Source organism: Armigeres subalbatus, chromosome 1 (genome assembly GCF_024139115.2).
Source record: "Armigeres subalbatus isolate Guangzhou_Male chromosome 1, GZ_Asu_2, whole genome shotgun sequence".
In the NCBI taxonomy this organism is placed as follows: Eukaryota; Metazoa; Arthropoda; class Insecta; order Diptera; family Culicidae; genus Armigeres; species Armigeres subalbatus.
In genome coordinates this window covers 130,896,972-130,917,919 of record NC_085139.1, presented here as the reverse complement: position 1 = coordinate 130,917,919, position 20,948 = coordinate 130,896,972, and the positions used below count along the sequence as shown (strand labels likewise).

The window sequence follows — 20,948 nt, the reverse complement described above, 5'->3', positions numbered from 1 at the left end:
ATAGAATTTTTATTCCATATATTGGATAAGTTAGCAGCATCTCACTCAAAAAGATTCTCTAAAAATCCACTAACCTACGGTGTACCACGCGCCTCCACACACTGTCCATAAGTACCAGAAAGCTGATTTCATGCATACCCTTCCCCTATTCGCAACTCATGGATTCAAACTGCGCTAAACAGCCTCAGACATGCATTTTGAAGCTGGAGAAATGTATTCTTGCTACTCGATAAGCTCTTTTTCGAATCGAGAAAACCTTATCTGATCCCGTGCGTCGAGAATCAGAACGCGATGAAAATATTTTTCTTGCTTCTCGAAGCTCCAACAATTTCTTATTCACTATTTGCATTTAGTGACTTGTGCAATTTGCTTCTCGTACTTGAATCTGTTTTCGGATAGCGAAACGTCGACAATTGAAACGTGGATAATTTAGGTATATGCGGTATTTCGAAATATTTCGTTTCAGATCATTCAAAACGAAATTGAGTGGAATTTGAGCTTGAGGAAATCTGAATTAATGATGTCGTTTCGTTTCTCTTAAATTGCAGAAATTTCGCCAACAAAAACTAGCTTTTAACGATATGAAACAGAATTGTGGAATTCTAAATTTGTAGTGGTACAACCAAAATTCAAAAATTTAAAAAAATTCGGCTGGGCCGTTGAATAAAATTGTAAAGTAGGCATTCAAGATAGCAGAAAAAACACATTCTTTAATTTAGTCCTACCACACCAAACGATTCTGTATCATCAGTAGACACGTATTTATTTTTCAATTTGAAAACAAAATAAATATCTAATGATTCAGAATAATATTTTGTACTAGTAAAAACTAAGAAAATGTAAATCTCATTTATTGTACAAGTCCCGATAAGACGCTCATAACGTAACGCTGGGCGATAAAATCATAAAAAATTTGTATTCGCGATGCTCATGTGTTGCATTTGCAGTATTTGACCTCTAAAATCGACTGGTTGCCGGCGTTTGTTGTTTGATTGGAAAAATCCCGAAATTATTGGCTCACAAAGTAGGGAAGGGTTTCTCGCTTTTACGGCATTGAAGTCACTTGCATGCCCATATTAGTTTTTTTTTAGCATGAACCACTGTCCATTTAATTGAATTTGTGTCACTTGTTTAGTACATGCTTTTCTGCTCCATTTCTATTGAGAAGAAATGAAGTGTTTTCAAACATTTCCCAAACTTAATGTGAGGCCTCTTCAGATTGAGGTACCGCTACTTACACCATTCAATAAATGGCTTATACCAAGCTTATATCAATTAGTTTCGGCTTCAATAATAAGTGGGATAATATTGATTTTTGCCATGCATCGGTACTGAAGTTCAAACATATTTTTGCTTCTTCTTAGGAGTTCTGAATTCGTTTTCGTACAGAGATCTGATTTCATTGCGTTTGGCATTTCGGGATCTCACCTTTACACAGACGTCTCTCTTCTCACTCATTATTTCTCACATTTCAAATGACCTATTTGGTCAAATGTCCTATTCGGCCAAATGACCTATTCGGCCAAATTTCTTATTCGGTCAAATATCCTATTCGGTCAAATGTCTTATTCGGACAAATGGTCCTTTGGCCAGACGACCCTTTCGACCAAATGACCCTTTCGGCCAAATTATTCTTTCGGCCAAATGACCCTTTCGGCCAAATAACTTTTTCGACCAAAAGGCCCTTTCGGCCAAACGACCCTTTTGGCCAAATGACACTTTCGGCCAAATGACATTTTCGGCCAAATGACATTTTCGGCCTTATGGCATTCGGCCGAATAGGTTTCGGCCAAAGAACCCTTCCCCCCAGGGTAAACGATACGTAGTATTTTTGAAAACTGTTCATTGTACATTTTCGATGATTCATCTTGTGACTAAACTTTTTATGTAAATTTCATCACATACGTTTTATTAAATAGATAAAAAAAGTGTGCGAGCATTTGAATGGAACTTGTATAAGAGAACTTAATTGTTTGTTGGGAAGTACATGTTTTTGGTTAACATTTCGAATACTGCGATCAACAAATCATTAGAATCGTGATTTCAAACTGCAGGTTCCCGGGCATCTTCTAAGCATTTTTCACAACTCCTTCACGGTTGTCTTATCTAGTCGAGTCAAGTACGAGACACTGAAGACGACCTTACTGTTGAGGTCGAAATGCGTATCTGTCAAGGTACAATTAAGTGGTGGAATTGAATGGGATTGTACAAACTCGTCTCATTTTTATAGCAAATTCAGCTGGAGTACGGATGTTGTCATTTAGAATGTAGACATTTTTAATTAATCAAATTCCATATAAATAAAATTTACATATTCAAAAAAAAAAAAAACTTCATGACAAGAATCAACCCAGCTTGTCCATACATGTCCCTCAAACCCTTGTGTATTATATTGGTTTGATGCAGATGTACTAGGATCTCCAAATTGTTCCGAAGTTCAGAATAATTAGTCTAACACGTCAAATCCGCCTGGAATCGAACCAAAATCAACCCAGCATGACCATACAAGCCCTTGCCCTTGCACTTCAAATTAATGTGATGTTCTAGGTTCTTTAAATTCTTGTGGAATTCAGATTTATTGGTCTACAAGGTCAATTACGCCTGGTATCCAATCGAAATCAACCAAACATGTCCATACATGTCCAATGTTCAGCGCTCACCGGCTGACGAACGAAAACGGCCTACGACTAATTGATTTCGCCGCCTCCAAGAATATGGCCATTCGCAGCACCTACTTCCAACACAGCCTCCCGTATCGGTACACCTGGAGATCACCACTGCAGACAGAATCACAAATCGACCACGTTCTGATTGATGGACGGCACTTCTCCGACATTATCGACGTCAGGACATATCGTGGCGCTAACATCGACTCTGATCACTATCTGGTGATGGTTAAACTGCGCCCAAAACTATCCGTCATCAACAATGTTCGGTACCGACGACCGCCGCGGTACGACCTAGAGCGACTGAAGCAACCTGATGTCGCCACTGCATACGCGCAGCATCTCGAGGCAGCGTTGCCGGAAGAGGGTGAGCTCGATGGGGCCCCTGTATGGACTTGTATGGACTAGCTGGGTTAGACATCAGGCGTAGATGACCTTTTAAACCAATTGATCTTAGATCTAGAACAATTTGGAGAACCTAGAACATCTGCATTAAACTAATTTGGGCTGCACATAATACACAAGGGTTCTAGAGACTTACATAGAGATGCTGGTTTAATTTAAATCGGATATCAGGCGTAGTTGACCGTGTAGACCAATTGATTTGAACTCCGGAGTGATTTTTAGTACGTAGAACATCTGCCTCAAACTAATTTGGACTGCAGATTGAACGAGTCTGGGTGATTTCTGGCACATACAGAATTTGTTAATTGTTATATATTATAGATCACTTTGTAATTTAATTGCACTTGTTTTGAATATTCGTTGGTTTCTTCCGGTGGTTGAATTTTCGTTTTTCTAGATCTTAAGGTGATTTTGGAGAGTTTTCATGCTACTTGATAATTTCCGCCCATGGTGAGATATGTGTTGACCTCCTAGTTCTCGTTGTCCGTGACTACATATTACTGTTGTTATCCTTCGAGTCATATAGAATCAATCAGCGCAATTTCTTTGAAGAAGTTTAGCACTTTCTTTGCTTGGTCACTGTCATCGGCCAATGTCTCTCTAATGTTCGGTTGAAGTCCAATTTTTCTACGTTCGGCATCGTATCGTGGGCAATTGACTATTATATGTTTGATAGTTAGAACTTGGTTGCATTTTGAGCATTTTTGTGGGTCTGTTTTATCCAAAATATATGCGTGAGTTAGATGTGTGTGGCCTATTCGTAACCTAGTAAGTACGATGTCGTCTCTGCGATTTCCTGTGAATACCTCTCTGCATGGAATGATTGTGTTTTTGCATTCCCTTAGTTTGTTGTCTCGGATAGATTCCCATTCCATTTTGCCATTTTTTGATCATATTGAATTTGATGATCGTTTTTATTTCTTTCTGATCCACTACTTCGTGCGTGACGGGCCTGCTTGGCTTCCTTATCAGCTTTTTCGTTTCCGGGAATGCCTATGTGACTTGGGATTCAGCAGAAAGTGATGAATGTTCCATTTGATATTAAGTCGTTATACAAGTTGATGATTTTATCCTTGAGAATGGATTTTATCTTTTTTTTCTCTAGGCTGTTGATCACACTCAAAGAATCAGTGCATATTATGTAGGAGCCTACTCTTTCTTGGTTAGATATCCAGCGCAGGGCTTCTATTATTGCCATGCTTTCGGCACTGTAAATGCTTATTTGATTATGAGTTCTTTTACGTATTATGTTTCCGTCTACGATAACACTAAAACCCGTTCTGGAGTCAGTTTTTGATCCATCGGTGTAAATTGCTGAGTGGAACCTATATTTAGTGTGGAGTCGTTGCGTGAGTAATTTCCTCAGCTCGATATTGTTCTTCCCATTTCTGCTAGCGCTCAGGATGCCATTATCCACTACTATCTTTTTTCTTTGCCATGGTGCACTGGTCGGAGTGTAGAGAGGTCTAGTTGCCGGGATGTTGGCTTCAATGTCTTCAATGATTTTGCTGCTCCTGGATCTTATTGTATTCGGTTCAATTGTTAAAGTCTGGTTCCATAATTCTCCTGAACTATTGCTGCTTACTTCTTCTGTTTCTTCGTTAGAGGGGCATCGATTATTGTTGTTTTCCTTTGTTGCAAATATCGCCAGTCTCTGGTTCAAAAGGAATCTTATGCTGGGGATACCTGTTTCAGCCCGTATGCTCACTATCGGACTAGTATGGAACGCACCAGTGATGATTCGTAGTCCTTTGTTGTGCACACTTTCGAGTCCTCCAATTATTGCGTCGCTGATTGATGAAGTTACCGGTGCTGCATATAGCATTTTTTCAAGTATAGTTGCTTTGTAAATTTTGATGAGTGTTTGACGATCTCCACCCCAAGATCTGGAAGCAATGAATTTAAGAAACTGGATTCTTTGGATACATGTTGCTTTCAACTCTTCTATATGCGTCTTATAGGTGAGATGTTGATCTAGCGTTACTCCAAGGCATTTGTGACTAGATTTTTCTAGAATAGGTTCGCAGTTTATTTTTAGTCTTTGGCTCTTTTGCTTTCTAGATCTGGAATTCTTGAACACTACTGTTGCGCATTTTTCTGTTGATATTTTGAAACCGGTGCGTTGTTCCCATGTTTCAACCCAGCGCTGATTGGAGTTTTTTGAAAAGATTCTTTTGGTTGGTATCAGTGGAAATGAGCACCACATCATCAGCGAAAAGAAGAGCTTTGACGCCTGATGGAAGGCCCAAGCATATGGTGTCAATTGCAATCAGGAATAGAGTGACGCTTATAACTGATCCTTGGCATAGGTATACCGTTCTCCATTTCAGTTTCTTGGAGAGCGTACCGTGTGCTTTAACTCTGAAAGTTCTTTTTTCCAGCATTTTTTAATTGTATTTGGTAAGGTTTCCACCAATTTTCCATTCGCTGATCCTGTTCAATATCAGCCTACGCCAGGTTGTATCGTATGCCTTTCTGATGTCCAAGAAGATCGCCTGTGTAAGAAGTTTTTTATGCATAGCTTCTCTAACTGTGGTGTCAAATAGAGCTAGATAGGTGGATTTTCCTTTTCGGAATGCAAACTGGTGTTCATTGATAAGCTTACGTTCTTCAATTATGTGCATAAGCCGATTGTCCGCGCTGAAACCCACTTGTTGCGAAGCATCCATCAGTATTATTCCCCAGTCTGCCGGCGATGCAAGCAACGCCCTTTTGTTCGAGCCGAGCATCATGATGACGACGACGACGACGAGGCGGAGCTTAGGTGCCAACCGTGTCGGTGCCAACGCAACAAATCTAATTATAAAAGTGGCGCACGCCACGAGTGTTTTGTCATTGTTAATTTGTAATTCAAGGTGTAAACAGAATAAAAACAGAAGAAGAAAAGTGGCTAGTCTTTCCTTTAGACATCCTTCCAGCCGAGTCCATCTAAGCAGCAGTCCACCCGAGGAGGAGCGATCCAGTCAAGCCGGTTTTACAGTCCGCCGGCCATCGAGTTGTTGCTTCAACGGACTTGTGGAACCCAAACCGCCCTTTTCAGGGCAAGAGAGTTAATTCGCCTTCCACAAGTTCCCGAGAAGAACATTCACCCACCCCGACGGCTTCCTGCTTGAGCGACACCATTTTTTTCCTGACGTGTCAGGACGTGTTTGTTTTGTCGCGAGAGAGCAGAGAAGAAATTTCGTTCATCGTTTGACATCGGATCGGCCCCGATATTGGTTCAATCGAACCGGATTGAACACCGACGCGAGCTTGGAGAGGAGGCTAAAGGGAAACTAGCAAGTGCCAATTAGTGCAAGTGTAAAGCAATTCGAAGTTAGAAACATTCAAAGTTTGTGTGATAGTGAAAAATAGTGATGCCGGTTGATCGCACACCGAAAAAGTCCGCCATGGATCCAGAGCAGCTGCAGTTGCTGATCCATCAGCGTGGACAAATTAAAGGGAAAGTGACAAAGATAGCCAATGGCCTTGAAAAGGCTGAAGATGATCCATCGCTTATCAGTGCAACGCTCCTGAAAGTGTACGGTCAAAAGTTGGAGCGTCATTACACCGAGTATGTCGAAGCCCACCGTGAAGTGATTGCCGTGATTCCGATGGCACAAATTGAGGAGCAAGACTACAAGCTTGACGAGTTTGATGTTTTGCATACGGAAGCGCTAGATAGCCTGGAGCGCTTGAAAGAGTATTTTGCCAAACCAACACCGACGGTTAGCGCAAATGGAAGTGCTCAAGTTATTATGCAACATCAGTCTCTCAAAGTGCCAATACCTTCCTTCGATGGCCGTATGGAGAACTGGCCCAAGTTCAAGGCCATGTTCGAGGACTTGGTAGTGAAAAGCGGAGATTCCGATGCCGTCAAGCTTCATTACCTTGACAAAGCTTTGGTGAGTGACGCAGCTGGTCTCATCAATGCCAAGATGATTCAAGACAACAACTTTACTCAAGTTTGGAAGCAATTGAGGGACCAGTTCGAAAACCAGCGAGTTATAGTCGACAATCACATCGATGGACTAATCCAGCTTAAACCGATGACGAAAGGCAATTACAAGGACCTGTTGGAGCTGACGAAATCCTGCGAGCGACATGTAGCAGCACTCGAGTACCAAGGCCTGATAGTGGACAAGCTTTCCGGGATCATTATCACGAAGTTGCTGACCTCTCGTTTGGACGATCACACGTTGCAGCTGTGGGAGCGGAAGCAGAAACATGGTGAGTTACCTAAGTACGAGGATACGATGCTGTTTCTAAAAGGTGAGTGCCAAATTCTTGAACGCTTCCAAAATTCTCGCCACCCTACGGTGCCGAAAGAGCCTCAGTTCAAACATTTCAAACCTGTGAATCAAAAAGTTCATACTGTCACGTCCTCCAATTCCGATATTCATTGCAAGGTTTGTGATGAGAGCCACCGTCATTTTGAGTGTCCCTCTTTTGTCAAAATGTCTGTTCCCGAACGCATAACCAAAGTGAAACAGTTGCGAATTTGCTTCAACTGTCTCCGACCTGGCCATTGTGCCAAGGATTGTTCCTCCAAGCGAAATTGTTCGAAATGTCATAAACGCCACCATTCCCTCCTCCATGAAGAGCTACCTACAAAAACCCTGAGACCGAAACACCTTGCGAAGAATTCTTCTAATGTCGTCGCCGAATCTTGTCCAGTGCCCAACATTCTTCCGTCAACGAGTTCCAATTCATCTTGTTCCTGTAATCATTCGCAAACCGCGAAGACCGTGATGCTGTTGACTGCTATTGTGAACCTTGAAAGTGCTGATGGTCAGTTGATTCCATGCCGAGCAATGCTAGATAGTGGCTCACAAGTTTGTTTCGTGTCAGAGCTTATCGCCAATCGTTTGATGATTTCCCGCGAGCCGACAAACGTACCGATCACCGGGATAGGTGGAGCAAGAGTATATGCGAAGGAGAAACTGCGTGTTACGGTTCAGTCCAGATGTTCCGATTTTACTATTGACTTGGAATGCCTTGTAGTTCCGAAGGTAACCGGTATCATCCCATCCATTAAAATTGACGTTTCTTCTTGGCCGATTCCTGCTGGCGTTCAATTAGCAGACCCTACCTTCCACGTGCCTGATAAAGTCGACATGCTAATAGGTGCCTCAAAGTTTTTCAATCTGTTGAAATCTGGTCAGATTCACCTAGGCGATGGTTTTCCCGAATTACATGACACCCATCTGGGTTGGGTTTTCTCCGGAGAAGTCAACAACAATGCTGCTCAACCGGTTCTTGCTCATCCTGCGGCTATAAGCGAAATTATGCGCCAATTCTGGGAAGTTGAGGACCTTTCGCAGTCTACGGAAGATAAAACGGAACCAGATGCATGCGAGAAGCATTTTCGCTCCACACATCAGCGGACGTCAACCGGACGGTACATGGTTTCACTTCCTTTCCGAGAAGACACAGCACTGCTGGCGGATAATCGTTCTGCTGCTCTTCGTAGGTTTCTGATGCTCGAGAGACGATTGAAAAAAGACGCAACTTTGAAACAACTATATTCTGAGTTCATTACTGAGTACGAGGCATTGGGTCATTGCAAGGAGATCGATGAATCCAATGATAGGAGTTCGCACGGATGTTACTATTTGCCCCATCATGCGGTGATTAGGCCTACCAGCTCGACAACGAAGCTGAGGGTAGTCTTTGATGCATCAGCAAAGTCTACTCCATCGGATAAGTCACTAAATGAGGTGCTGCAAGTCGGAGGCGTAGTCCAAAGTGATTTGTTTACTATTCTTCTACGGTTTCGCAAGCATGCCATAGTCTTCACTGCAGATATAGCAAAAATGTATCGGCAGGTTTTAGTCGCTCCAGACCATACTCGGTTCCAGCGAATTTTTTGGCGGTTGGAATCCTCACATCCTTTACGTGTCTTGGAGCTCCTAACTGTAACGTATGGAACAGCAGCAGCACCTTTCCTGGCCACTAGATGCTTACTTCAGCTGTGTAACGATGAAGGCCACCAGTTTCCTCTTGCGTCTAGAATTATCACCGATGACTGCTACGTTGATGATATCCTTTCTGGGGCGAAAGATGTTGAAGAAGCTGTTGTAGCGCAAAATCAGCTACAACAATTACTCGAACTTGGTGGTTTTCCTATCCACAAGTGGAGCTCAAATTGCCCCGAGTTGATGAGTCGCATTCCTGAGGAAAAACGAGAGAAATTAGTACGTTTAGACCACGCAAGCGAAGTGATTAAAACCCTTGGACTCACCTGGAGTCCGCAAAACGATGAGTTCATGTTCGTTACGAAGATTTCCTCTGATCTGTCAGATACATATACCAAGCGGAAAATATTCTCGGAGATCGGAAGGCTGTTCGATCCATTGGGTTTAATTTCTCCCGTTATTGTGGTAGCGAAGATCCTGATGCAGAAGTTATGGACAGCTGGTCTTTCTTGGGACGAAATTCTTGAAGATGAGTTGCTGCTTTCCTGGCTGAAATTTCGCGATGCTCTGCCACAACTGTGTGACCTGAAGATACCTAGACGTGTTATGCTGCCCAATACCGTTGCTATGGAGATTCATGGATTCTCGGATGCTTCGATTTCCGCATATGGTGCGGTTTTGTATGTGAGAAATATTTTTGCCGACGGCAGCGCTGAGATGAGATTGCTGTGTAGTAAATCAAAGGTTGCTCCACTAGCAGAGTTGAGTATTCCGAGGAAGGAACTGTTGGCTGCTCGGCTGCTATCACGATTAGTTGTGAAGGTAGTTAATTCGATGAACGTACAAATCTCCGACATTGTGCTTTGGTCTGATAGCCAGATCGTTCTCGCTTGGCTTCGTAAGCCGTTGAATTCTCTTCAGGTATTTGTGAGAAACCGAGTTGCTGACATTATTAACGAAACCAAAGGCTATACCTGGAAGTATGTTCCCACCAAGGAGAACCCCGCGGATATTGTATCCAGAGGAGCGTTACCAAAGGTCTTGATATCCAACGAAATGTGGTGGAATGGTCCTTATTTTCTACGGTCAGCTGGCTATGAAACGGAAACGCCAGATCAGCTCCCAGACGAAGATTTGCCTGAACTGAAATCGACAGCTGTTGTTTCGGCTATTGCGTACAATGTTGACAATCTTCCCGTTTTCGCTAAGTTTAGCTCTTTCCGCAAACTGCAAAGAGTAATCGCTTTTGTACAGCGTTTCGTTTCAAACTGCAAGATAAAGGATCCGAGTCTTCGCAACTTGAGGTGCCATCTAACGGTTCCTGAGCTACAACGATCGATGGAAGTTATCATTAAGGTAGTGCAACACGATGTTTTAGGAGACGAAATAAACCGCATCGAGAACAACGAGCCGTGTAAGAAAATTGCTTCGTTGAACCCCGTTTACGTGAACGGTCTACTGAGAGTAGGTGGAAGATTAACCAATTCGCCAATATTGACTAAGACTAAGCACCCGTACATTTTACCAAGGCACCCTATTGTCGATCTTTTGATAAGGACATACCATTTGGAGAATCTGCACATTGGACCGTCAAGTTTGCTAGTGATAATTCGTGGACGTTTTTGGCTAATGGAAGGAAGATCTGCAGTAAGAAAAATCACAAGAAGTTGCGTAACATGCTTTCATGTCAGACCAACGAAGGCAAGTCAACTTATGGGGAATCTGCCGTCTTGTCGTGTGACTCCTGCTCATCCTTTTGAAGTGACTGGTGTGGATTATGCTGGCCCCGTGTTTGTGAAACAAGGTCGAAGGAAACCAATTGTTGAAAAGGCGTACATAGCGGTTTTTGTGTGCATGGTGACGCGAGCCGTGCACTTGGAGCTAGTGTCGGACATGACCACAGAGGCTTTTATTGCTGCACTGCAAAGATTCACTAGCAGAAGGGGACTGCCTCGAGAATTGCATTCGGATAATGGCTTAAACTTCAGAGGTGGAGAAACGGAGTTAAATGAGCTTTATAAGTTGTTTCGGTCTCAACCTGCCATCGCTGAAATCGAGGGGTTTTGTCTGCCAAAGGAAATCGCTTGGTTCTTTATTCCACCTGAGGCACCTAACTTCGGCGGCCTCTGGGAGGCGGCCGTTAAAAGTGCCAAATATCACTTGAAACGCACTTTGAAGGACACTCAATTGGCTTTCGAAGAATACGTGACAGTATTGACACAGGTAGAGGCTATTTTGAATTCCCGACCGCTTTATGCTACTTCACCCGACGCCGATGATCCTGAGGTACTCACCCCCGGCCATTTTTTGGTCGGACGCCCACTTACTGCCATAATTGAGCCAAGTTATCAAGATGTTTCTGCTAACCGTCTTGGCCGATGGCAGTTTTTGCAACGACTGCGGGAAAACTTTTGGAAAAAGTGGAAAAATGATTACCTGCAAACCTTGCAACAAAGAACTAAGAATCAAATAAGGAAGCTGAATTTAAGGCAAGGAATGATTGTGCTGCTTGAAGACCAAAATTTGCCACCAATGAGCTGGAAGTTAGGACGGATTGTTCGAACCTATCCGGGGTCCGATGAATTGGTTCGTACAGTCGATGTTGAGGTAGGCGGCACTGTCTACAAACGACCAGCAACGAGAATTGCCGTGCTGCCCATCCAGGACAATGTTCAACCTTCTGAGCAACTTTCAGAGAATACTTCTCAGCCCGGGGGAGAATGTCCGCGCTGAAACCCACTTGTTGCGAAGCATCCATCAGTATTATTCCCCAGTCTGCCGGCGATGCAAGCAACGCCCTTTTGTTCGAGCCGAGCATCATGATGACGACGACGACGACGAGGCGGAGCTTAGGTGCCAACCGTGTCGGTGCCAACGCAACAAATCTAATTATAAAAGTGGCGCACGCCACGAGTGTTTTGTCATTGTTAATTTGTAATTCAAGGTGTAAACAGAATAAAAACAGAAGAAGAAGAAAAGTGGCTAGTCTTTCCTTTAGACATCCTTCCAGCCGAGTCCATCTAAGCAGCAGTCCACCCGAGGAGGAGCGATCCAGTCAAGCCGGTTTTTACAGTCCGCCGGCCATCGAGTTGTTGCTTCAACGGACTTGTGGAACCCAAACCGCCCTTTTCAGGGCAAGAGAGTTAATTCGCCTTCCACAAGTTCCCGAGAAGAACATTCACCCACCCCGACGGCTTCCTGCTTGAGCGACACCATTTTTTTCCTGACGTGTCAGGACGTGTTTGTTTTGTCGCGAGAGAGCAGAGAAGAAATTTCGTTCATCGTTTGACATCGGATCGGCCCCGACACCGATTATTGATCATTCTCTCAAAAATCTTTCCGAGGCAGCTATTCAAATAGATTGGCCTGTAGTTCCCTGGACAGTTCCTTTCTCATTTTCCCTTTTATATGGGAACTACTATTGATTTAGTCTAGATTTCTGGATAAATTGAACTTTCCCATAGTTCGTTATAGGTTTTCAGAAGATTTTTGTATTCTATTGGGAGGTTAGTAAATTGGGAGTTAGTAATCATGGATTCCGTCTGGACCAGGGGAGGATCCTTTCAGTCCTTCCATCACTTCTTCCAACTAATTTTTGGAAAATACCGTATTATATTCAGCTCTGTCATCCTGGTTAATTGTTGGCGGAGATTTTTCGATGGTGTTTTTAAATGTCCGAAATGCGTGTTTGTCACTGGATATTTGTCCAAAGTGTTTGGCCAGGCTATCAACGATGCTCTGGTTGTTAGTTGCTCGTTGGTTGTTTAATTTGATTTCTCTGATATGTGAGGATTTATACTTTCCTTGAATTTTGCTGTAGTTGTTCCACAACTTTTTTGCTGGTGTATGCACGTTAAATTTTTGAATAAAGTCGTCCCATGATTTCTTTTTTGCCTTCATGATAATCTCTTGTGCTTTGATATTTGATTCCCGGAAGTCTTGTGTATGATTGGGATTTGGGGATACTCTATTACTTCTTTGCAAATTTCGGAGGGCCTTTCTTCTCGCTTTCACTGCAGAAGCTACTTCATTATTCCACCAGGGTACCTGTTTTTCCCTGACAATCCCTTTCGTTTTTGGAATTGATTGTTCGGCTGCTTTTATTATCTGTCTTATTATCAATTCTATCTGCTAGGTTACGTCATCTCTGTAGGACAGCGGTTCCCCTGGGGGTACCTTTGCCGGGCCCAGGTGGTACCTCGGACAAAAATGCATAATGGCGGATTTTAATTAATTTCAATCAAAACTTATTGATAGGGTTTTGATGTATGTATATTTCTTTTTTTTTCAAAATTTTGTACATAATATGCATGGCGATCAGTAACTTGAATACTATTGAATTCTTCTCTTCACAACCACAGTGGATGAAGGACTGTGAGATAAAAGATCAAAAGGACAAAATGACGAATGAACAAATTTTAAAAATCTTCTGTGCAATCTACCTGATCGAATCAGAATGTTGAATGACATGTTAAGAATATGCTTCTCAACTAAAATTTAGAGCCTACACGTTCGGAAGCCTCAATTTGAGAAACATGAAGTTTTATTTCGAAAAGCTCACTTGCTTCGTTACAAGGGGATTTGAAGTATCCTTCTACGGTTTTTTAAGGACTCCTTTCAAAAGGTTCGAAAACCTACTTTCTAGAGGTTCAGAGGCCTGAAACCCTCTTTTAAGAAGCCCGGAAGCCTTCTTTCAAAACCCTCGGAAGCCTCCCTTTAAGAAGTTCGGAAACTTTCTCTCGAGAGGCTAGGAAGCCTACTTTCAATAAGCTCGGAAACCTCTTTTCAAGTGGTTCAGAAGCCACCTTTAGACAGGCCCGGAAGCCACCTTTAGAGAGGCCCGGAAGCCGCCTTTCAAGAGGCCCGGAAACCTCTTTTCAAGAGGCCCGGAAGCCTCCTTTCAAGAGGCCTAGAAGCTTCCCATCAAGAGGACCGGAAGCCTCCTTTCAAGAGGCCCGGAAGACTGCTTTCAAGAAGCCCGGAAGCCTGCTTTCAAGAAGCCCGTAAGCCTCCTTACAAAAGGCCTGGAAATCTCCTCACAAGAAGCACGGAAGCCTCCTTTAAAGAGCCCGGAAGCCTCCTTTCCAGATGCCGGAAGCTTCCTTTCAAGAGGCCCGGAAGCCTCCTTTCAAGAAGCCCGGAAGCCTCGTTACAAATGGCCTGGAAGCCTCCGTACAAGATGCCCGGAAGCCTCCTTACAAGAATGCCCGGAAGCGTCCTTTCAGAGGCCCAGAAGCCTCCATTAGAGAGGCCCAGAAACCTCCATACAAGAAGCCCAGAAACCTTTCTTCGAGATGCTCGGAAGTCTCCCTTCAAAGTCAACGTTCAAGAGGCTCAGAAGCATCCTTTCAAGATGTTGAGAAGTTTAACTTTAAGTGATTCGAAAGCCGTTTTTCAAGAGAACCGTAACCTTTTCTTCAAGAGCTCGATGTAATGGAAATTTCAGCCAACTTCATGGAGAGACATATATCCCGTTAATTTTCAGTACCATTTTTCATATATTTCATGAGTTATACTTATTTTCATTTACAGCAAAAAAATAGGGGGTACCTCAATTGATGTAAAAGCGCGAAGGGGTACCTCGCAAGAAAAAGGTTGAGAACCGCTGCTGTAGGAGATTTCGATAGTGTTTCTGTATTTCTCCCAGTCGGCTTCTTCGATTTTCCACTTTGGTAGGCATTCTTTTTCCTATAACATGTATGGCATTGATAAGATTAGTGGAATGTGGTCACTTCCATGGGAGTCATTAGAGACTGTTAGCTCTAGAGAGCCTGCTAATTGGTCTGAGCAACAGCAGATGTCGATGCATGATCCCATTCCTGTATTGCTGTTTACATAAGTATTTTCACCATTGTTGAGAAGTACGAGGTTTTCTTCGTCAATAACTGACTCTATGATTTTGCCTCGCTGACTGATTTCGCTGGATCCCCAAAGTGGATGATGTGCATTGAGGTCTCCTACCAATATGAAAGGCTTAGAGATCTGAGACAGCAGATCCAAGATCTCATTCTTTTGAATCCGTTTTCCGGGAGGTAGATATATATTCAGTATATTCGCATTGATCGGTGCGCCTACTTTTACAGCAACTGCTTCTAAGCTTGTGTTTATATCAATGGATTCACTATCGATGTCTTCTTTTTCTGCTGTTATTACCCCGCCTGCTGACCTCGCACCATCTGGTCTTGGTCGATGGTATGTTTTATACTTACTTATGCAAGATTGATAATCGTTTTTACACATTGTTTCTTGAAGGCATACCACTTGGGGGTTGGTTATATTCATTAGCAATTTTAATTCAGTTCTTCTTCTCCGTAGTCCCCGTACATTCCAAGAGACCATATAATTTTCACTATTTGTCAGGTTATGTGTAGGTTGTGCTATGTTTGAGGTTGTTTTTGGTGTGATTACGGTGTACTATTGAGTATTTAGTGTTGTTTATTGTCTCATTGGATGTGATTTCGACTTCAGGACCCCATATCTTCATCTTGGTTGGTAGAATTATCGGATTGTTCTGCTTGTGAGTTGACATAGTCGTCCACTTCGCATGGTTGCATTTTGCTAACTCCTTTCTTCTTCCTTGGAAGGGAAAGTAGGGTATTTTCCTGACTCCTTGTATGTTTAGGGGCAGATTTGTGTCCATACAACTTTAATAGATTTTCAAGTTTACTGCAGGTTTCTTGAAGCTTTTCAATCTCCTTTTCCGCTAACTTTCTTCTTTGTTTTTCTTCCTTGTATCCAGTCAGTAGTTGATCACACTTTTCCTGCATTTCTTGGTAATTTTTTTCCATTTGATTCACTTTTTTTCGTTTCCATGAACGGAACTTTTTAATTCTTCTTTGTACTGGTTTAACTTTGATTCGAATTGCTTTTCATCTCAGTTTTTAGGTTTTCTGCGTATGTTTTTCTTTCTTCCTTTAACTCGTTGATGTTTGATACTAATGCTTGGTTCTCTTCAATAAGCTTTTTTACTTCACCATCGATAGAAGATTTCAACATATTAGAATATGTTGTTTTACCCTCAGCTTCGACTATGTTTCTTGCTTCCCAGAATGATACGTTCCTTTCACTTACGTTATCATTTTTTCTTTCTCCAGGATTGGGCATCCTTTGGAGAAAGCGCCATGTTCACCGAAGCAATTGACACATTTCATTGCATTGTTACATTCTTCGTGAAATTCTTCACCACACTTACTACCCTTTTTGTCACTTTTTCAGTCCTTGCTTGTATGTCCAAACTTAAGACACTTGAAGCAGTGTAATGGATTTGGATACCATGGCCGCGTTTGTAACACTAGGTAGCCAATTTTCACTTCTTTCGGTGGGACGGTTCCTTTAACAACAAGCACAAAAATTCCGGTGGGAGATTTATTGTCGATCGGGCCTTTGGTCATTTGCTTCACTTCTATAATCCCTTGTTGGGTAACGGTCTCAAGAATTGTAGCGTCCGTATCATTTTTCAAATCGCGACAGAAAATTACTACTTTGCACGAGTTTAACGATCTGTGCTCGTACACTTTCACTGTTATTCCCTCGGCAATTTTTTCAATTTTAGTCAAGTTTTTGGCTTGACTTTCATTTTTTACTGTGACAAAAATTTTGCCATCTTTAGTCTTTTTTACTGATGCCACTGTTCCACAGTAGCCCTGAATAGTTTTGTCCACTAGCACTGGCGACACTCCATGAAGATTTTCACCATCCTCTAGTCTCTCAATTACCATAATTTTTTCTCTGGACCCTCCACCAGAGGTTTCCCCCACACGAGGGAAACTTGTATTGTTCATCTGATTGGTCTACCACTTTTCTGTATTATTTATTTACTTTGCACTCATACGGATGTTATGAAATTTACATAAAAAGTTTAGTCACAAGGTGCATCATCGCACATATGTCTCCATATGCTTTTATGCTGCTGAACAGTTTTTAAAATCTCTACTTATTGTTTCCTTGGGGCGATAAGATTCGCAGCTACAAAGCAAGACCATGCTAAGGTGAGTGGGTTCGATTCCCGGTCTGGTCTAGAAAATTTTTGGGTTGAAAATTTTCTCTACTTCCCTGGGCATACAAGTATCGTCGTGTTGGCCTCATGATAAACGAATGCAAAAATTGTGACTTGGCTAAGAAACCTAGCGGGTAATAACTGTGAAAGTGCTTAATGAACATACAGCTGCGAGGCGGCAATGTCCCAGTGAGGGATGTAATGCTAATGAAGCAGAAGAACCTCCTCCAGTTTTGCCTGAAAACACTCATGGGGACATTCAGATGTACTAATCACTTAGATAATTGCAATAACTTAGTATTTTAGCTTATATGAACATGCAATCATGCAAACATGCAAGGGACTTCAACGTTAAAGCGAGTACGCTTTCCTATTTTGTGATCAAATAAGCTCAGAATTTTCCAAAGCAAACAAAAAACGCCAGGATCAATAGGTCAATGATCGCCTGCCTCGCATTTACATAAATAGTCGGTTTTCGATGATGTTTCTGGTTAAATAAGTATCAGTTATCAATGTTAAGACATAAACTTAACCATCTGTTGACATGATTTGTGTTTTACTTCTGAAATATGCAAGTAATCGCAGTTTGAAAAGCTCGCAACAATTACCTCTCCATGTTTGTTGCAAATAAAATGGAACGGAACATTGTTTTTAATCCTCTGCAGATGAGGACAAAGAGTTATCGCAATTTTTTGTTGTTGCTTGTTTTTTGCATTTTTCAGCGACAATTACATTCCTTGAGGACATCATAATTTTTGGTCCAATGAGGGGGATGGTACAAAATACCCCCAAGCTGTTTCAAAACATCAATGTCAACCAAAAAACAAATCATTTTTAATGGAGACACAAATTTTGCAAAACTAGTTACATATCAAAATGATTCGTATTACTTCTGGGCACGGCAAATGCTGGGTAAAGCGTACCATTGGTACGCCGCGTACCGGAACCCTATCCGCATGCTAAGGTAAATGAGCAAATCAAACCACCTTCCTTTTGCCAGTGAAGAGATATCAGTTTCTACGCTGATTCTATCCCCTTCCCCTTCGAACAGAAGCTTGGCAGAAGGAAGGATGTGCGATTTATATCGTCACAAAAATTGTCCTTCGGTCGATTCTATATAAACATTATTCCGTTTTGTAAAGGAAACATTAAATCTATACTTTCGCCTCTAATTCTATGATATTTGCATTTCCATAAAAAAAATGCACTAGAGATGGTACAAAATGGTACACTTACATGAGAAATTAAAAGTGAACGCATATTGAATTTTAGTGGTGATAAACACCTAGAAATGTAACGAAAACGATTATATGAGTGATTTGCTTGAGCAGGACCATTTTGACCCCCCCCTGAATCGTCCCCTAATCATTTTCTTCACAATTTTTGAACGTTAGGGTCGATCGTGATCATCTAGAATTATTATTAATAAGGTTCTATTCCCTATCAAATGCTTATTGCGAGAAATTACAGTGTGGAAAGTTTGCTAATTTATAGAACAGTATAATAATCAATTTTCTTATAGGACCCATAAGTAAGTTATTAAGTAGAACTTTCAATTCTAAATCTTCGTACACTTCTTGTAGCTGAAGAAACGACAGATAATATAAATAATGATAAGAATTTAAAACCAATTAGAAAAATTATCACTTTTTAAATTTTCTATGCTCTTATGATAGATGATGCATAGGTACTGATGTACAGCGAAATATCTATCATAAATTTATATAAAAAATATACGATTCTGAGCATACGCCCCAGGTTTTTTTTAAAGTACTCAAAACTAGGGGCAACAGTTGTAATGATGTATTTCTGTTGCCTGGTTTACACAGCAGATATGCCATTTATAGCCCAGACAGTTTGCATTTTGGAAATCGGATAATTTGTGTTGCGAAGCAGCTTTGCTTTTTGCAACTTTAACTATTTGTTTCTTGGAAGTCGAAAGTGTTGAAATGGTTCAAACGAAACGCTGTTAGTAGTATGCATAACATGCATAACCACAAAAAGAAACAATATTTATTCTCAGACTAAAGGATCCAACTGCGTTACGAAAAAGAAACAAAAATAATCCGGTAAGAAGCCCATCCCGAGTGAACTGAAAATGCTCAATAATAACAAAGCTTGATCGAGATAGTTAGATCAGCTACGATCGTTTTTCACATACTTAATAGAATGAACAATACTGAAATTCACACCTTTAGTATTTAATTTTCGATTTTTTTTTGTAATTCATAAGACTGATCAAAAGTGTTCCCTGGATAGCAATATGTTCGTTACAATAGTTTGAATAGTTTGAAGAGTTTATTTGTGTCGGCTCAAATTTGTTATGTCCTGTTATTCAGCTCATGGCTCCTGTGCGAGATTATTTTAAACAATCTTCAACTACACCAAGCTTCCTATTTATTTTGATTGTCTCTAGAAATTGCTCTGGGAAATTCTCATAAATTAACCGAAAATTTCTTGTTTTATGGCATCCTTTTCTCCTCTCGTTAGAAATTTTCATCATCCAACTGCGAGTTAACGACAGAACTTTTCTCGTTAATTCGATGGCCTAAACGTACGCAAACCAGAGACTATTTGCCTCGTGGTGCTGATCCCCGGCCACAATCTGTTCAGCCGGAACGAGAGTTTCGACGTCGTGTCGTCCTTGTCGTCGTCGCATTGGTGATTGTGCCGTTTAGGGAAGTCATCCACTTCACAATCCACACACCCATCTAATGCTAAGCAGATAGCGGAAATTCCTTCCGCAGCAAAAAGATGGCAAACGGCCAAGGTTGATAAGAAAGATGAAAATATCCCCTGACTAGGTGAGGTATGGTAGACACTGTCAAAGTCAGTGCGAGTGAAAAATTAGACTTTCTAATGCGCGGTAATTTGATTCAATTTGGGCAATTTAGTCGATGCTCGGTTGGACTGCTTGGCTGAAATAATAAAAAGATGTTGTGGAGCGTTAAATTGTTCCGCAGGTATTTATCGGTTTCTGCGAATGAACGAGACATCTTGATACACTTATATTGAAGAGGGAACAATATTTTCATCGATTGATTACGGAAAACCCATATTTTAAACATTGATTTTTTTCTTAATAAAGTGAGATTCATAAAAAACGATATGCAACCCAGGGCTTACACTGTTGTTTTTATGGAATGCAACATCAACCGAAATCACTATATTTTATAATATTTACATAAACTTTCTCAAGGGAAATAGTTTTCCAGATTGAAGACGGCAATGTGCGAAGCGATACTAAAGAAAAAGAAGTTTTATCAGTTGATACCACGCTAGAATCGCAATGTATGTTACTTATATTACGTTCACACGAATCCGGTTAAGATGTGAAGTGTTTAATTATTTTTCAACACAACCCCCCCTGCATTTTCCATAAATATTCCCGTCACATTTTCGATTTCCCACCTAATTACAAACCATCACACCAGTCTGTTTACTGTCATCGAAGATGACCACCCATGACAAACAGTTGCTTTGAATACGAAATCGCCCAGTCTGTCTGAAAATTGAAATAAACACCCCAGTGCAGGAGTGGTCCTGCCAACCAGCAATGCTCACATCCCATATTTTCTCAAGCTCGTGGGCACACAAAAAACACCAAACAACCCCCCCGACCGGTTGGTCGCCTTTTGGTTGCTAATAAAATCCACCGCTGAATTGCTTTTTCGTGAGAATAATCCTATCCCACTTGGTTTCGAAATCGCAAACAATAATTCTGTCGGGACGACGACGCGTTGGAGGACCCGGTGCTCTGCAGGTCATTTGGTCGGTTTTCACACCTGCATAGTGGTTACTGAGGCCCAGATCTGTGGTTGAAATGGTTGAAGTGAGAGATATTTATTTAGTAATCCAACGTCCTTTCGCACATCACGTAACATAAAATTGGAAAATTTTAAGGGGGTCTTCCCGTAACATTTTTTTGTATAATGAACCGCCTACTTTAAGCGGCACACTTGGAGTTAACTTTCGGAAAACAGT

General features: G+C 41.6%; 1 protein-coding gene and 1 pseudogene across 1 annotated transcript; one reads left to right on the top strand and one right to left on the bottom strand.

The window, feature by feature from the left end:
- Positions 1 to 6,427: 6,427 nt before the first annotated feature.
- LOC134206550 (uncharacterized) lies at positions 6,428 to 11,701 on the top strand. The gene is made up of 4 exons (XM_062682281.1): positions 6,428 to 7,322; positions 8,283 to 10,432; positions 10,498 to 10,669; positions 10,731 to 11,701. Exons 1-4 carry the CDS (start codon positions 6,428 to 6,430, stop codon positions 11,699 to 11,701), a joined length of 4,188 nt encoding a protein of 1,395 aa, XP_062538265.1.
- A 3,731-nt stretch (positions 11,702 to 15,432) lies between these two features.
- On the bottom strand, positions 15,433 to 16,749 carry LOC134206549 (uncharacterized; annotated as a pseudogene).
- Positions 16,750 to 20,948: the final 4,199 nt, after the last annotated feature.

Excerpts from the sequence above, each read along its gene's own strand:
- LOC134206550 (XM_062682281.1), top strand. The coding sequence starts at position 6,428 with ATGCCGGTTGATCGCACACCGAAAAAGTCCGCCATGGATCCAGAGCAG. Across the intron at positions 7,323-8,282 it reads TACGATGCTGTTTCTAAAAG|TCAACAACAATGCTGCTCAA; the intron begins GTGAGTGCCAAA and ends TCTCCGGAGAAG. Across the intron at positions 10,670-10,730 it reads TTCATGTCAGACCAACGAAG|TGACTGGTGTGGATTATGCT; the intron begins GCAAGTCAACTT and ends ATCCTTTTGAAG.